Raw genomic sequence first — 16622 nt, forward strand, 5'->3', positions numbered from 1 at the left:
CCCCCCATCCCCCACTTATCTCACCTTCCAGATAGCAGCTGGAGGATGATGAGAGTCCCTTCTTGGATTTGCACCCCACCAGCTTCAGGCAGATCTCCAGCATTTTGAGGTGCTGGACGCAGGACTTGCTGGCTCTTTTTTTTCCTCCGGGGGCCTTCGATGAGGATTTTCCGTCCCTCCAACATGCGAAAAAGTGCGGCGCGGGACAGGGGCAGGTCGGACAGGAGTCTCCCTGGGGCAGGACGCCTTCGTCCCGCGCTCCGAACGTAGAACAACTCGAAAACTCTGAGAAATCTCTGAACTTCATGGATCCAACTTCCAGAGCCAGAAAAGGAGCGGCCCCGAATCCCTGGAAAAAAGGGGGGGAGGGGGAAACGGGGCGGAGGGCTCCAGCGGGGGGACTAAGGGTCCATCGCCCCCTTCCCAGTGGGATCTGCTATACCGGGGGGTAGGAAGTTGTGCACTGTTGGGGAGAAGTTCCTGGGAGCGCTGGAGCGGCTTCCTTCAGTCCATTAGGCAGGCAGCGCTGCTTACGTTAGACTGCCAACAAAGGGCCCCCTTCATCCTGGGGCTGCCTCCAGTGACGGCAGACGCCGGGAACGCCCCCCCTGCACTCAGCGCCGTTAACCCTCTCTACAGCACTGTGCACTTCAAGAGCAAAGCTGGGATTGCGGCCCCTGCACACTGTAGGGCTCATGCACACGACCGGATGTATTTTGCGGTCCGTTTTTCACTGATCCGTTGTTCCGTATCGGAGTTTTTTTTCTCTCTTCCGTTCCTGCACAAAACATATCCGTATGGTTTCCGTATTTGATCCGTTTTTTGCAGATTGGAAACGGAAACAGTAACTTATTAATCACCAAACACATGAGCAATATGGGCTGGACGGATCCGCAAAATACGCATGACATACGGATGTGTTCCGTGTGCGTTCCGTACTTTTTAAGTACCCATTGACTTGAATGGGGCCTCGGACCGTGATTTGCGGACAATAACGGGACACGCACTACTTTTTTGAAGATCAGAAATACGGACAAATGGAAGCGGAATGCACACGGAGTAACTTCTGTATTTTCTACAGCCCCGTTGAAGTAAATGGTTCCGCAAAAAAAACTTAACGGAAGTGGAAAGAAAATACGTTTGTGTGCATGAGCCCTTAACATGGTATCGGTTCTGGAAGTCGTTCTGTGGGTCGCAGCGTTTATCGGATTCTTTGTACTTGTTGTCAGTCTTAAGGGGCCAGTGTCCAGTTTTATGTAAATAGGGGGGATATGGAGCATACATTTTGGCGCATGTCAATTTTGCACAAAAACGTGCAACTTTTTTTTAATTATTATTCTGTGCTGCGCTCACCACTTTTTATTCTTCGCAGGAATGCCATAAAATGCCATAAAATGTAGCGCAAATCTATGCCAGCTCGAATGAATCCCCTCCCCCAACTTCTGTTCACTTTGTCACAATCTTTAAGATCTCTGCTGGCTGTAGGTGAATGGGAAAATTCTAGTTTTTATACAGAGGCTGAAACCATAAGTGGTAGCGCAATGTATCAAAGCTGTGACCTCTAACCTCTGCCAGGGGATGTTGGGGGTTGTAGTTTCTGAACAGTTACGTAGGTCACCTAGTAGTAGTACTTACAGTTGTCTATATAGCTGCAAACAATTCCGCTGCTCTGGGCCGAGATGGTCAGCACTAGAGATGAGCGAATTTCATATTTTGAAATTCGTTCACACTTCGTTTGGTGGTAACAGCAGAATTGCGGTATGGATTCCGTTACCACGGACCGTAACGCAATTCTATGACGGAATGCATAAGGGAAGGCCTCCCCTGCATAAGGGAAACGGGACGGATCTGTTTTGCAGCCCATAGACTTCTATTATGCAGGGGAGTCCTCTAAAGGCATTCCCTCATAGAATTGCGTTACGGTCCGTGGTAACGGAATCCATAACGCAATTCTGCTGTTACCACCAAACGAAGTGTGAACGAATTTCAAAATATAAAATTCACTCATCTCTAGTCATCACTCACATAAGTCCCTAGCCCCAGGAGCTCACAATCTAATGTTCCCACTCACCCACCCTAGACTCCAGGCTGACCACATTTACCTACGGTAATCCATTGTAACAAACCATCAACTGTGAGATCAAGAGCAATTCCGGGTGGAAGAGCCATACAAAGCCTAAACTGCCTCCCTCTCTCTCCCTGTGTATGATGTAGGTACAGATAGTACTGCCTCCCTGTCTCTCCCTGTGTATGATGTAGGTACAGATAGTACTGCCTCCCTGTCTCTCCCTGTGTATGATGTAGGTACAGATAGTACTGCCTCCCTGTCTCTTCCTGTAAATGATGTAGGTACAGATAGTACTGCCTCCCCGTCTCCTCCTGTCAATTATGTACGTACAAATAGTACTGCCTCCCTGTCTCTCTCTGTAAATAATGTAGGTACAGATAGTACTGCCTCCCTGTCTCCTCCTGTAAATGATGTAGGTACAGATAGTACTGCCTCCCTGTCTCTCCCTGTGTATGATGTAGGTACAGATAGTACTGCCTCCCTGTCTCTTCCTGTAAATGATGTAGGTACAGATAGTACTGCCTCCCTGTCTCTCCCTGTAAATGATGTAGGTACAGATAATACTGCCTCCCTGTCTCTTCCTGTAAATTATGTAGGTACAGATAGTACTGCCTCCCGGTCACTCCCTGTAAATGATGTAGTAACAGGTAGTACTGCCTCCCCGTCTCCTCCTGTCAATTATGTACGTACAAATAGTACTGCCTCCCTGTCTCTCTCTGTAAATAATGTAGGTACAGATAGTACTGCCTCCCTGTCTCCTCCTGTAAATGATGTAGGTACAGATAGTACTGCCTCTCTGTCTCCTCCTGTAAATGCTGTAGGTACAGGTAGTACTGACTCCCTGTCTCTCCCTGTAAATGATGTAGGTACAAGTAGTACTGCCTCCCTGTCTCTCCCTGTAAATGATGTAGGTACAGGTAGTACTGCATCCCTGTCTCTTCCTGTAAATGATGTAGGTACAGATAGTACTGCCTCCCTGTAAATGATGTAGGTGCAGATAGTACTGCCTCCCTGTCTATCCATGTAGATGATGTGGGTACAGATAGTACTGCCTCCCTGGTCTATCCATGTAGATGATGTGGGTACAGATAGTACTGCCTCCCTGTCTGTCCATGTAGATGATGTGGGTACAGATAGTACTGCCTCCCTGTAAATGATGTAGATACAGATAGTACTGCCTCCCTGTCTATCCATGTAGATGATGTGGGTACAGATAGTACTGCCTCCCTGTAAATGATGTAGATACAGATAGTACTGCCTCCCTGTCTATCCATGTAGATGATGTGGGTACAGATAGTACTGCCTCCCTGTCTATCCATGTAGATGATGTGGGTACAGATAGTACTGCCTCCCTGTAAATGATGTAGATACAGATAGTACTGCCTCCCTGTAAATTATGTAGGTACATATTACTGCCTCCCTGTAAATTATGTAGGTGCAGATAGTACTGCCTCCCTGTCTATCCATGTAGATGATGTGGGTACAGATAGTACTGCCTCCCTGTAAATGATGTAGGTACAGATAGTACTGCCTCCCTGTAAATGATGTAGGTGCAGATAGTACTGCCTCTCTGTAAATGATGTAGTAACATGTAGTACTGCCTCCCTGTTTATTTATATAAATGATGTAAGTACAGATAGTACTGTCTCTCCCTGCAAATAATGTAGGTACAGATAGTACTGCCTCCCGGTCACTCCCTGTAAATGATGTAGTAACAGGTAGTACTGCCTCCCTGTCAATTATGTACGTACAAATAGCACTGCCTCCCTGTCTCTCTCTGTAAATAATGTAGGTACAAATAGTACTGCCTCCCTGTCTCTCCCTGTAGATGATGTAGGTACAGACAGTACTGCCTCCCTGTAAATGATGTAGGTACAGATAGTACTGCCTCCCTGTCTATTTTTATAAATTATGTAGGTACAGATAGTACTGCCTCCCTGTCTATTTATATAAATGATGTAGGTACAGATAGTACTGCCTCCCCGTCTCTCCCTGTAAATGATGTAGGTACAGGTAGTACTGCCTCCCTGTCTATTTATATACATGATGTAGGTACAGATAGTACTGCCTCCCCGTATCTCCCTGTAAATGATGTAGGTACAGATAGTACTGCCTCCCTGTCTCTTCCTGTAAATGATGTAGGTACAGATAGGGAGGCCTCCCTGTCTCTTCCTGTAAATGATGTAGGTACAGACAGTACTGCCTCCCTGTAAATGATGTAGGTACAGATAGTACTGCCTCCCTGTCTATTTATATAAATTATGTAGATACAGGTAGTACTGCCTCCTGGTCTATTTATATAAATGATGTAGGTACAGGTAGTACTGCCTCCCCGTCTCTCCCTGTAAATGATGTAGGTACAGGTAGTACTGCCTCCCTGTCTATTTATATACATGATTTAGGTACAGATAGTACTGCCTCCCTGTCTCTTCCTGTAAATGATGTAGGTACAGATAGGGAGGCCTCCCTGTCTCTTCCTGTAAATGATGTAGGTACAGATAGGGAGGCCTCCCTGTCTCTTCCTGTAAATGATGTAGGTACAGATAGGGAGGCCTCCCTGTCTCTTCCTGTAAATGATGTAGGTACAGGAAGTACTGCCTCCCTGTCTCTTCCTGTAAATGATGTAGGTACAGATAGTACTGCCTCCCTGTCTCTTCCTGTAAATGATGTAGGTACAGATAGTACTGCCTCCCTGTCTCTTCCTGTAAATGATGTAGGTACAGATAGTACTGCCTCCTCATCTCTCTCTGTACATTATGTAGGTACAGATAGTACTGCCTCCTCATCTCTCTCTGTACATTATGTAGGTACAGGTAGTACTGCCTCCCTGTCTCTTCCTGTAAATGATGTAGGTACAGATAGTACTGCCTCCCTGTCTATTTATATACATGATGTAGGTACAGATAGTACTGCCTCCCTGTCTCTCCCTGTAAATGATGTAGGTACAGATAGTACTGCCTCCCTGTCTCTCCCTGTAAATGATGTAGGTACAGATAATACTGCCTCCCTGTCTCTTCCTGTAAATGATGTAGGTACAGATAGTACTGCCTCCCTGTCTCTTCCTGTAAATGATGTAGGTACAGATAGTACTGCCTCCTCATCTCTCTCTGTACATTATGTAGGTACAGATAGTACTGCCTCCTCATCTCTCTCTGTACATTATGTAGGTACAGGTACTACTGCCTCCCTGTCTCTTCCTGTAAATGATGTAGGTACAGATAGTACTGCCTCCCTGTCTATTTATATACATGATGTAGGTACAGATAGTACTGCCTCCCTGTCTCTCCCTGTAAATGATGTAGGTACAGATAATACTGCCTCCCTGTCTCTTCCTGTAAATGATGTAGGTACAGATAGTACTGCCTCCCTGTCTCTCCCTGTAAATGATGTAGGTACAGATAATACTGCCTCCCTGTCTCTTCCTGTAAATGATGTAGGTACAGATAGTACTGCCTCCCTGTCTCTCCCTGTAAATGATGTAGGTACAGATAGTACTGCCTCCCTGTCTCCTCCTGTAGATGATGTAGGTACAGATAGTACTGCCTCCCTGTCTCTCCCTGTAAATGATGTAGGTACAGATAGTACTGCCTCCCTGTAAATGATGTAGGTACAGATAGTACTGCCTCACTGTCTGTCCCTATAAATGATGTAGGTACAGATAGTACTGCCTCCCTGTCTCTCCCTGTAAATGATGTAGGTACAGATAGTACTGCCTCCCTGTCTCTTCCTGTAAATGATGTAGGTACAGATAGTACTGCCTCCTCATCTCTCTCTGTACATTATGTAGGTACAGGTAGTACTGCCTCCTCATCTCTCTCTGTACATTATGTAGGTACAGGTAGTACTGCCCCCCGTCTGTCACTGCCGAGAGCTGGTGGGACCAGGTGAACCCGATCGTCACGTCTCTGTTTAACGCCCTTATTTTCCATAAACAACTAGAGAATCGATTCCCCCCCATTAGCGGCAGCCGCTACGAGAGCTGATGTTTTATGGTAACAGCAATATAAACTTTTAACCTCATTTTCACTCGCGCCGGTCGATGGCAAAACTGCAGAATCCATGATTACGCTGTAAAAAAACGGGAGATAGGAGATGAAAATGAAAGAGCGTCCCCAGATAAACCAAAGTAACGGCGGGGAGATGACCAGAACAAACCACGGGCGCCATTGTCATCTGCATTCTGGGACATTGTTCGAAAATGGGTGTGGTCAAAAAGTGCGCCATATTATTCACACGTGCCAATTCAATATTAAGGAGGCAGAAGGAAAATAAATGTGGGGCCGCGAGATGCAGTTATTGTGCCATGTGCCCTAGTCAGTGACGTTTGCCACGTCCTGCGCAATTTCTGTGATACCATTGAATAACCTGTTTAGGCGGCCGTATTCACGTGGTTTTTTTTTTGTACTTTTTTTTTTTTTTTTTTAAGTGTCTACGACAGGAATGGCCAACCTGCGGCTCTCCAGCTGTTGTAAAACTACAACTCCCATCATGCCCTGCTGTAGGCAGTGTGGGCATGCTGGGAGTTGTAGTTTTGCAACAGCTGGAGAGCCGCAGATTGGCCATCCCTGGACTCCACGATATAAAAGGAAAGCAACCTTGCGAATCTCTGTCCGTTTTGTGCCTGTAACTCCTATGTGTCTCCATGGTTACTACCACACAGCTGCGCCATCTGACTACACACTGGTAGTCTGTTACTACGGAGACGCTCTGTTAAGGAGCTGTATACATAATTAAGACAATGGCCAGAGTTGCTTTATATTTAAGTGCATTACTATACAAAAAAGAGAACCCTCCTATAAAGCCCCAGTTCTAAAATGAGGCGGGCGACAGTAGTCCGATATCGGGCAGGTGACTGACAGACGCTTAGAAAAGGTTATCGCCGCCTCCGAGTAATTGAACGTGCTGCAAAAATTCAGATTAAGACGCGCCCGTCACCTAATCGCGGAGAGAGAGGCCGTTATAGGCGTGAAATTTCTCAACTTGAAAGGTCACCAAGGCTCCAGCGTCCCATTCATTCTCCGTTACTGTGTGCCAGCGCGGTCCTGATCGATTCCCCCCTCCCCCACACACCTGATCTGTAGAATAACAGCAGCGGGAGACGTGTCCACCTGGTTCCAATACAGCGCACACAACGCGGCGGTGGCGGCCAAGACATGACATATGGCGGTTCAGTGTGAATTATGTGATAGATGAGGTTTCCGGAGACGACGGGGAGAGGGGTGGAAGGAGTCGGCTCAGGACATGGCGGGGGATTGGGGTATGGGTTCTGTTTATGGGACCAGGAGCCCCTAGAAATGCAGCACTATCTGGAAGGCTGAGCTTATCAAGGGCTCATTTAGACGGCCGTATGCTGTCCGCAAAAATGCGGATCCGTTTTTTTGCAGACAGTTCAGCATGTCCGCAAAAAAACGGATTGCATGCCGTTTTTTGCTGATCCATAGACTTCAATAGGGCCATGATTTTCACTGACAAGTATAGGACGCGTTTCATTTTTTTGCTGAGCCGTGCAATGGAAGAAAAGGGCCCCATAGAAATGAATGGTACAGCATCTATTCCGGAAAAAAACTGATTCGCATTTTTGTGGACAGCATACGGCCATCTGAATGAGCCCCGACTCAGGAATAAAATTCCAAGGCTACAGTAAAGACTGAAACCTGTAAGGTGGCACGTATAAGTAGGAGAGGGTGAATGTATATGGACGGTGACAGCGCCCCCTGGCTGCCTCCCGCCTGCAGCTCTGCCTGAAATCCACAGCAAGCAATCACAGAAGAGCCCCCTTCTCTTTCCTACCAATAAGAGGGGCGGGGGTCCTGTACGTTACAGCGGCCTGAACGCACCGCTGCCAATTATTACCACTCCGCAAGAATTTTCATCTGAATTCCTAGGATAACGTCACTTGGAGCGGAGCCAGGAGCGAGACGTCACCATCAGGGGTTAACGCCAACGTGCAAAGATGAGGCCGGGGGAAAAGCATCATTTAAAAGTTCTGAAATCTTCCAATGAGTAAGATCTCCGCTTGATGTCAGTGAACATAAAGATTCATGTCTGCACCCAGTGGCTGAACACCCGTCCTTGTACAATACTGCTCACATCTGAGGGTTTGTTACAGTTGTATCCAGTCCTCTGCGAGGGAAAAACATCTCTCTGCTGGATCATCCTACTTTGTTACAATGTGTCAGTCTGGAGTCCAGTGAGGATTGTCTACACTGGACACAACTGTAACAAATCGTCAGCTGTGAATACTACTCTCTAGGGCAGGCATGGCCAAGCTGAGGCTCTCCAGCTGTTGCAAAACTACAACTCCCATCATGCCTGGACAGTCTACAGCTATCAGCCTGCAGCAGGGCATGGTGGGAGTTGTAGTTTTACAACAGCTGGAGAGCCACAGGTTGGCCATGCCTGCCCTAGGGTATGCTGCCACTTTATGACAGGTAAGGGTCTGACCTCTGGGACCCCCACCGATCCTGACAATGAAGGGGCCACAGATTTTCTCAGCTCCCATTCACTGACAGCAAGCAGATTTTGCAAAGCATTAGGAATTGGGACACCAGGTCTCATGAAGAAGACCCCGTCAACGCTCTCTATTAGGAATATGGATGTCATGGGGAGGGGTCTCTGCCCCTCAGGACCCCCCCAACCCCGAAGAAGTCAGAACAGGAGTCGGACCCAAGCCAACTATGTCAGGTCAGCAACCTCCAGCACTCCAACAGTTGTTAAACTACAACTCCCAGCATGCTGCATTCACTTTTATTTGTAGTTTCAAGAACAGCCAAGCAGGTGTGCATGCTGGGAGTGGCGGAGGTTGCTACCCCTGATGGGGGGCACTGCCGGACTTGCTTAACCCATTCAATCCTTTGGTTCCCCATGGGATAAGCGGCGCCTATATTGCTATGCTGCTCATATATATTGGAGGGGGGGTCTTTGTGTCTTGGCCTCCCTGTCACACCCGCGTCACATCGGGTTTTCGGCGATCACCCAGAGATTCTGGAGGCGTTCACGCATTTCGAGGAGAGCTGCCCTTTAAAAGTCACTGCAGAGATAAAACCCAATCAAATTTATAAATTTTGCGTGGCGCCTCTGCCGCTCCCCTGTGGCTGCGAACGTGGCACCGAATTAAAAACCCTCGGGTGCAATTCAATCTCCGCTGCAGGCGGGCGCCCCGCTCGGGTGCCTGCGCAGTTCAGGCGAGGGGAACCTTGCGGCCCGGCTTGGGATGAGGCAGCGTTCTGGTATTTGGGATGCAGGACGATGAGGTCACCCCTCTCCGAATGTTTGGGGGGGAGGAGGGGGATGCGGATGGTCTTCTGGAATGTCTAACTCATTCCATGACCGGCCCGGCAGATGTAGCCTGCAGTCTGACACCGTTAACCCCTCGCGCTCCGCCCTGTGTCACATACTGCCTCCCGTTCTCTTCACACGGCGGCGCCGGTTTAGCGGTGATGCAATGCAATGATCGGGTGTCGCCGTGTGCACCCCATTATATATCCAGTAGTTAAAGGATTACAGGCGATATACTAGGAGAGGATGGAATGGCGTCTGGCGGACACCCGCAGGCACCCAGAGCGCTCCAGCTGTGCAGAAGTACCGGTAAATCAGTGAATAGCGCGGCCAGGAACAAGGTAATTCGCACTTTCCGTGCTCACGTGTAATGGCTGGCACTGGAAGGAAGACAAGGGGGGTTCGCCGGCTGAATGGCGAGATTATCCGATGTGCACCTAATGACAATGGCAGGATCAGATCCCGACAACCACGCAAAGCGGTAAAGACAAAGGCGAAAGATTTCCCGGATGAGCGACAGTTCCAGTAGATAACGATCTGCGGACGCGTCTCTGGGCAAATCTCACTGCGGGTTTATAAAGATAAGGGTGTCACTCCACCGAATCCCTGCAGAACCAGGCAAGTGTGCCCGTCAGGGCTCTGGGAAAGCTGGGCGAGAGCCCGTCAGAGCTCCCCCTGCAGTGTCACTCAGCTTTCCCCAATATCCCTAATATCAAATCTGCCCGTCCGTCCGCTCCTACAGTCCACCATAAGTAGGCAATGTCCATTCAGAACCCCAGGAAAGATGTGTGCCAGGCAGATGTAGTTCCATGTACCCAGATGAGTGCAGATCAGTCGTACGTGTTTCTGGGAAAGCTGGGTGAAGACACACGGCTGCCATTAGAGCTCCATGATGGACTCCACTCCTATACCCCTGCAGAACTGGGCACATCTGCCAATCAGGAGCCTCAGAAAGCTGGGTGACAATAAACATGGCTGCCATTGGAGCACCCATGATATGGTGAAGCACCCCGCTCCTGTACCTGGTTAAGTGGGCACATCTGCCAAATCAGGAGCCTCAGAAAGCTGGGTGACAAACATGGCTGCCATTAGAGCACCCATGATATGGTGAAGCACCCCGCTCCTGTACCTGGTTAAGTGGGCACATCCGCCAATCAGGAGCCTCAGAAAGCTGGGTGACAATAAACATGGCTGCCATTGGAGCACCTATGATATGGTGAAGCACCCGGCTCCTGTACCTGGTTAAGTGGGCACATCTGCCATTCAGGAGTCTAGGAAAGCTGGGCGACAACATATACGGCTGCCATTCAGGTGTAAGGGAAAGCTGGATGCCAACTCATGCTTCTTGCCACCCAGCTTTTCCTGGCACATGTAATGGTGGATGCAGTGTCGCCGTCTCCATCCGCAGCGGTAATGGAGGCGAACGCGAGCGCGGCGTCTCCGTGTACTCACTAAGGAATGGGCCGAGGAGCCTAGTAATTGAGGGAGAAGGGCGCAGAGCGGAGCTCGGCACAGCGAGCGGGTTTATCTGCGTCACGCGCCATTAATAACCAGGCTGTCGCACTACACAGGGTAATCGCCCATGCCGGCCGCAGCCTCCGCCGGATCGGGGTTTTATCGCTATTTGTTTCACGTCTCTGGATAAGAAATCTGCACTGAGTGCAAAGGCTCCTGGGAAGCGGATTACTGGAGAGAAGATGATTGACTCTTCAGAACGCGGCGGTGCGGGGGGTCAATGTGTCTGCCCCGCGGCCGGCAATGCTCCACACATGCTGCACATAACTATCTGAGGTCTTCTACTCCAGTCGCAGCCAGAGCTGCAGTTACAATGCCGCTGGCCTCCTGGAGCCTCACATTCATCTAGGTCCATCCTCTGCTGCGTTGCGGGAGATGCGGCGCACATCCCAGGCTCCATTACGTCCTCACCGGGCATATCGGCTGCAGAAATTCAGGGCAGATTCATCCCTAAAAATCTGCAAGGAAAGGTGCGCCAAATTAGTGCAGCTCTAGATGTGACTGGAGCAGCAGATCCGTGCAGCTTTGTGGGCAGGACTAATACAAGCAATGAATGTTGGCATTCACTGACAGCAAGCAGAGACTTTATCCAGGTGAAGTAGAATGCGGAGGTACCTCGGCCGGCCCACAACGCACCGCAGCTGCCTCCCACACATCCCAGGACTCCGTGGCGAGCCGCGGCTGCATCAATCCTTCTTTATGACCCGGTCGGTGACTAATTGAGACGCGGCTACAGTAAAAGATGGCGACGTCTCCGCTAATTCCCGCCGCGCCTCCTGATCTTAATGTGCGCAGCGTCCGCTGTATATCAGCCAGCCGCCAAAAGACTCATCCTACACCGCTTTATTAAAGAGGCCAGGTCTGCCTCTACACTGTGACAAGGATGATGGGAGTGATACAACGTGTGAGACAGATTAGACTGTGAGCTTCTGGCAACAGGGATGATGGGAGTGATACAATGTGTGAGATAAGGAGATGAGATTATAAACTACTGGGGATAAGAATAATGGGAGTTATACAACGTTAGAGATGAAATAGAGAGATTAGATTGTGAGCTCTTGAGGACAGGGATGATGGGAGTGAAGATTAGATTGTATCTCTGGATATAGGGATGATGGAGATGCTATATTTGGTGTGATACGAAGATAAGGTTGTGAGCAGGGATGATGGGAGTGATACAATGTAACAGATGATCAGACTGTGAGCTCCTTGGTGCAGGGTGATGGGAGTGATACAATGTAACAGAGGATCAGCTTGTGAGCTCCTTGGTGCAGGGTGATGGGAGTGATACAATGTAACAGATGATCAGATTGTGAGCTCCTTGGTGCAGGGTGATGGGAGCGATACAATGTAACAGATGATCAGATTGAGAGCTCCTTGGTGCAGGGTGATGGGAGTGATACAATGTAACAGAGGATCAGATTGTAAGCTCCTTGGTGCAGGGTGATGGGAGAGATACAATGTAACAGATGATCAGATTGTGAGCTCCTTGGTGCAGGGTGATGGGAGCGATACAATGTAACAGATGATCAGATTGAGAGCTCCTTGGTGCAGGGTGATGGGAGTGATACAATGTAACAGAGGATCAGATTGTAAGCTCCTTGGTGCAGGGAGAGATACAATGTAACAGATGATCAGATTGTGAGCTCCTTGGTGCAGGGTGATGGGAGCGATACAATGTAACAGATGATCAGATTGAGAGCTCCTTGGTGCAGGGTGATGGGAGTGATACAATGTAACAGAGGATCAGATTGTGAGCTCCTTGGTGCAGGGTGATGGGAGCGATACAATGTAACAGAGGATTAGATTGTGAGCTCCTTGGTGAAGGATGATGGGAGTGATACAACGTAAGAGGATCAGATTGTGAGCTCCTTGGTGCAGGATGATGGGAGTGCCGCCACCCGTCTGTCCTCTGCTCCATGACACCATACATCGGTGGGTATCACCAGAAACCCCCCCCCCCCCCCCCCCCCCCCCCCGCTCCGATACAGTCTGGTCTCGGGGTATTTAGTGGGCGACTACTTTGCAAATAAATTCAGTAATGTTCCTTTAATCTGGCATTAAAGGGGGGGGGGGAGGGGGAGATGTCAGATGACGGCATATTCTGGACTATCAGCCTGTGATATATAATGCGTCAAAGAATTGGCCCTGGTAAAATGGGTACAGTGTCCTATAAGGGGGGAAGAGGATGATGAGCAGATCCTCCGCACCAGTCATAACACAGTGTGTCAGATTTGGCGGAGTGTCCCTTTAAGGAGAGGATGAGGCTGCCCTCTTTATATTGCCTCTTCTCTAGTCACTTTAATTTACTATTTCTCGTACAAGAAAACATAAATACGCGGCGTTTCCGTTAATGGACGCCTGAACGCTCACCGGGGGGCTCTAAAATTAGCCACATAAACTGTAAGTGGTGGCGGAGCCCGGCCGATCCCGGGAACATCGCGGATAATAAATGAAATGGCTGCTGCTCATTCTTATTTAATACCGGACACGATGCAGCCGGCGGAGCTCCTAATCCATTCTTCAGCTTCATTTAAGAGGAGCGCTCGCAGCGCCATTAATGCAAATCATAAACGTGCAGCCGGCGGTAATGAGGGAGACGCCATATTTACTGCGGCCTGGAAGCAGCGCGGCAACAGCGGGATGAGCGCATCATTGTATCAGCGACATGAAGGCTCACAGAGGTCAAATCCCAGTAATAACCCCCCCGTCATCACACCGACCGCAGCCAGAAATGTATGTGCACAGTGACTGCACCAGCAGAATAGTGAGTGCAGCTCTGGAGTATAATACAGGATGTAACTGAGGATCAGTACAGGATAAGTAATGTATGTACACAGTGACTGCACCAGCAGAATAGTGAGTGCAGCTCTGGAGTATAATACAGGATGTAACTCAGGATCAGTACAGGATAAGTAATGTATGTACACAGTGACTGCACCAGCAGAATAGTGAGTGCAGCTCTGGAGTATAATACAGGATGTAACTCAGGATCAGTGCAGGATAAGTAATGTATGTACACAGTGACCGCACCGGCAGAATAGTGAGTGCAGCTCTGGAGTATAATACAGGATGTAACTCAGGATCAGTACAGGATAAGTAATGTATGTACACAGTGACTGCACCAGCAGAATAGTGAGTGCAGCTCTGGAGTATAATGCAGGATGTAACTCAGGATCAGTACAGGATAAGTAATGTATGTACACAGTGACTGCACCAGCAGAATAGTGAGTGCAGCTCTGGAGTATAATACAGGATGTAACTCAGGATCAGTACAGGATAAGTAATGTATGTACACAGTGACTGCACCGGCAGAATAGTGAGTGCAGCTCTGGAGTATAATACAGGATGTAACTCAGGATCAGTACAGGATAAGTAATGTATGTACACAGTGACTGCACCAGCAGAATAGTGAGTGCAGCTCTGGAGTATAATACAGGATGTAACTCAGGATCAGTACAGGATAAGTAATGTATGTACACAGTGACTGCACCAGCAGAATAGTGAGTGCAGCTCTGGAGTATAATACAGGATGTAACTCAGGATCAGTACAGGATAAGTAATGTATGTACACAGTGACCGCACCGGCAGAATAGTGAGTGCAGCTCTGGAGTATAATACAGGATGTAACTCAGGATCAGTACAGGATAAGTAATGTATGTACACAGTGACTGCACCAGCAGAATAGTGAGTGCAGCTCTGGAGTATAATGCAGGATGTAACTCAGGATCAGTACAGGATAAGTAATGTATGCACACAGTGACTGCACCGGCAGAATAGTGAGTGCAGCTCTGGAGTATAATACAGGATGTAACTCAGGATCAGTACAGGATAAGTAATGTATGTACACAGTGACTGCACCAGCAGAATAGTGAGTGCAGCTCTGGAGTATAATACAGGATGTAACTCAGGATCAGTACAGGATAAGTAATGTATGTACACAGTGACTGCACCAGCAGAATAGTGAGCGCAGCTCTGGAGTATAATACAGGATGTAACTCAGGATCAGTACAGGATAAGTAATGTACACAGTGACTGCACCAGCAGAATAGTGAGTGCAGCTCTGGAGTATAATACAGGATGTAACTGAGGATCAGTACAGGATAAGTAATGTATGTACACAGTGACTGCAGCAGCAGAATAGTGAGTGCAGCTCTGCAGTATAATACAGGATGTAACTCAGGATCAGTACAGGATAAGTAATGTATGTACACAGTGACTGCACCAGCAGAATAGTGAGTGCAGCTCTGGAGTATTATACAGGATGTAACTCAGGATCAGTACAGGATCAGTAATGTATGTACACAGTGACTGCACCAGCAGAATAGTGAGTGCAGCTCTGGAGTGTAATACAGGATGTAACTCAGGATCAGTACAGGATAAGTAATGTATGTACACAGTGACTCCACCAGCAGAATAGTGAGTGCAGCTCTGGAGTATTATACAGGATGTAACTCAGGATCAGTACAGGATAAGTAATGTATGTACACAGTGACTGCACCAGCAGAATAGTGAGTGCAGCTCTGGAGTATAATGCAGGATGTAACTCAGGATCAGTACAGGATAAGTAATGTATGTACACAGTGACTGCACCAGCAGAATAGTGAGTGCAGCTCTGGGGTATAATACAGGATGTAACTCAGGATCAGTACAGGATAAGTAATGTATGTACACAGTGACTGCACCAGCAGAATAGTGAGTGCAGCTCTGGAGTATAATACAGGATGTAACTCAGGATCAGTACAGGATAAGTAATGTATGTACACAGTGACTGCACCAGCAGAATAGTGAGTGCAGCTCTGGAGTATAATACAGGATGTTACTCAGGATCAGTACAGGATAAGTAATGTATGTACACAGTGACTGCACCAGCAGAATAGTGAGTGCAGCTCTGGAGTATAATACAGGATGTAACTCAGGATCAGTACAGGATAAGTAATGTATGTACACAGTGACTGCACCAGCAGAATAGTGAGTGCAGCTCTGGAGTATAATGCAGGATGTAACTCTGGATCAGTACAGGAGAAGTAATGTATGTAAGCAGCGACTGCACCAACAGAATAGTGAGTGCAGCTCTGGAGTATAACACAGGATGTAACTCAGGACCAGTACAGGATAAGTAATGTATGTACACAGTGACTGCACCAGCAGAATAGTGAGCGCAGCTCTGGAGTATAATACAGGATGTAACTCAGGATCAGTACAGGATAAGTAATGTATGTACACAGTGTCTGCACCAGCAGAATAGTGAGTGCAGCTCTGGAGTATAATACAGGATGTAACTCAGGATCAGTACAGGATAAGTAATGTATGTACACAGTGACTGCACCAGCAGAATAGTGAGTGCAGCTCTGGAGTATAATACAGGATGTTACTCAGGATCAGTACAGGATAAGTAATGTATGTACACAGTGACTGCACCAGCAGAATAGTGAGTGCAGCTCTGGAGTATAATACAGGATGTAACTCAGGATCAGTACAGGATAAGTAATGTATGTACACAGTGACTGCACCAGCAGAATAGTGAGTGCAGCTCTGGAGTATAATGCAGGATGTAACTCTGGATCAGTACAGGATAAGTAATGTATGTACACAGTGACTGCACCAACAGAATAGTGAGTGCAGCTCTGGAGTATAATACAGGATGTAACTCAGGACCAGTACAGGATAAGTAATGTATGTACACAGTGACTGCACCAGCAGAATAGTGAGCGCAGCTCTGGAGTATAATACAGGATGTAACTCAGGATCAGTACAGGAT

The 16622-nt window shown here is 48.0% G+C and overlaps 1 protein-coding gene across 2 annotated transcripts in view; it reads right to left on the minus strand.

Moving 5' to 3' along the window:
* LOC122919940 (tyrosine-protein kinase ABL1-like) overlaps window positions 1-16622 on the minus strand; it is a 75125-nt gene that overhangs the window by 18795 nt on the left and 39708 nt on the right. Inside the window, exon 1 of one of the 2 annotated variants that reach the window (XM_044269185.1) lies at window positions 25-552. The exons of the other annotated variant lie outside the window; for it this stretch is intronic. Coding sequence (XP_044125120.1) covers window positions 25-307 — 283 coding nt within the window. The 5' untranslated portion in view covers window positions 308-552. Of the gene's footprint in view, window positions 1-24; window positions 553-16622 lie in introns of those variants that run through there. 2 annotated transcript variants of the gene reach the window in all.

The sequence above is a fragment of the Bufo gargarizans genome, chromosome 9, assembly GCF_014858855.1.
Source record: "Bufo gargarizans isolate SCDJY-AF-19 chromosome 9, ASM1485885v1, whole genome shotgun sequence".
NCBI lineage: Eukaryota > Metazoa > Chordata > Amphibia > Anura > Bufonidae > Bufo > Bufo gargarizans.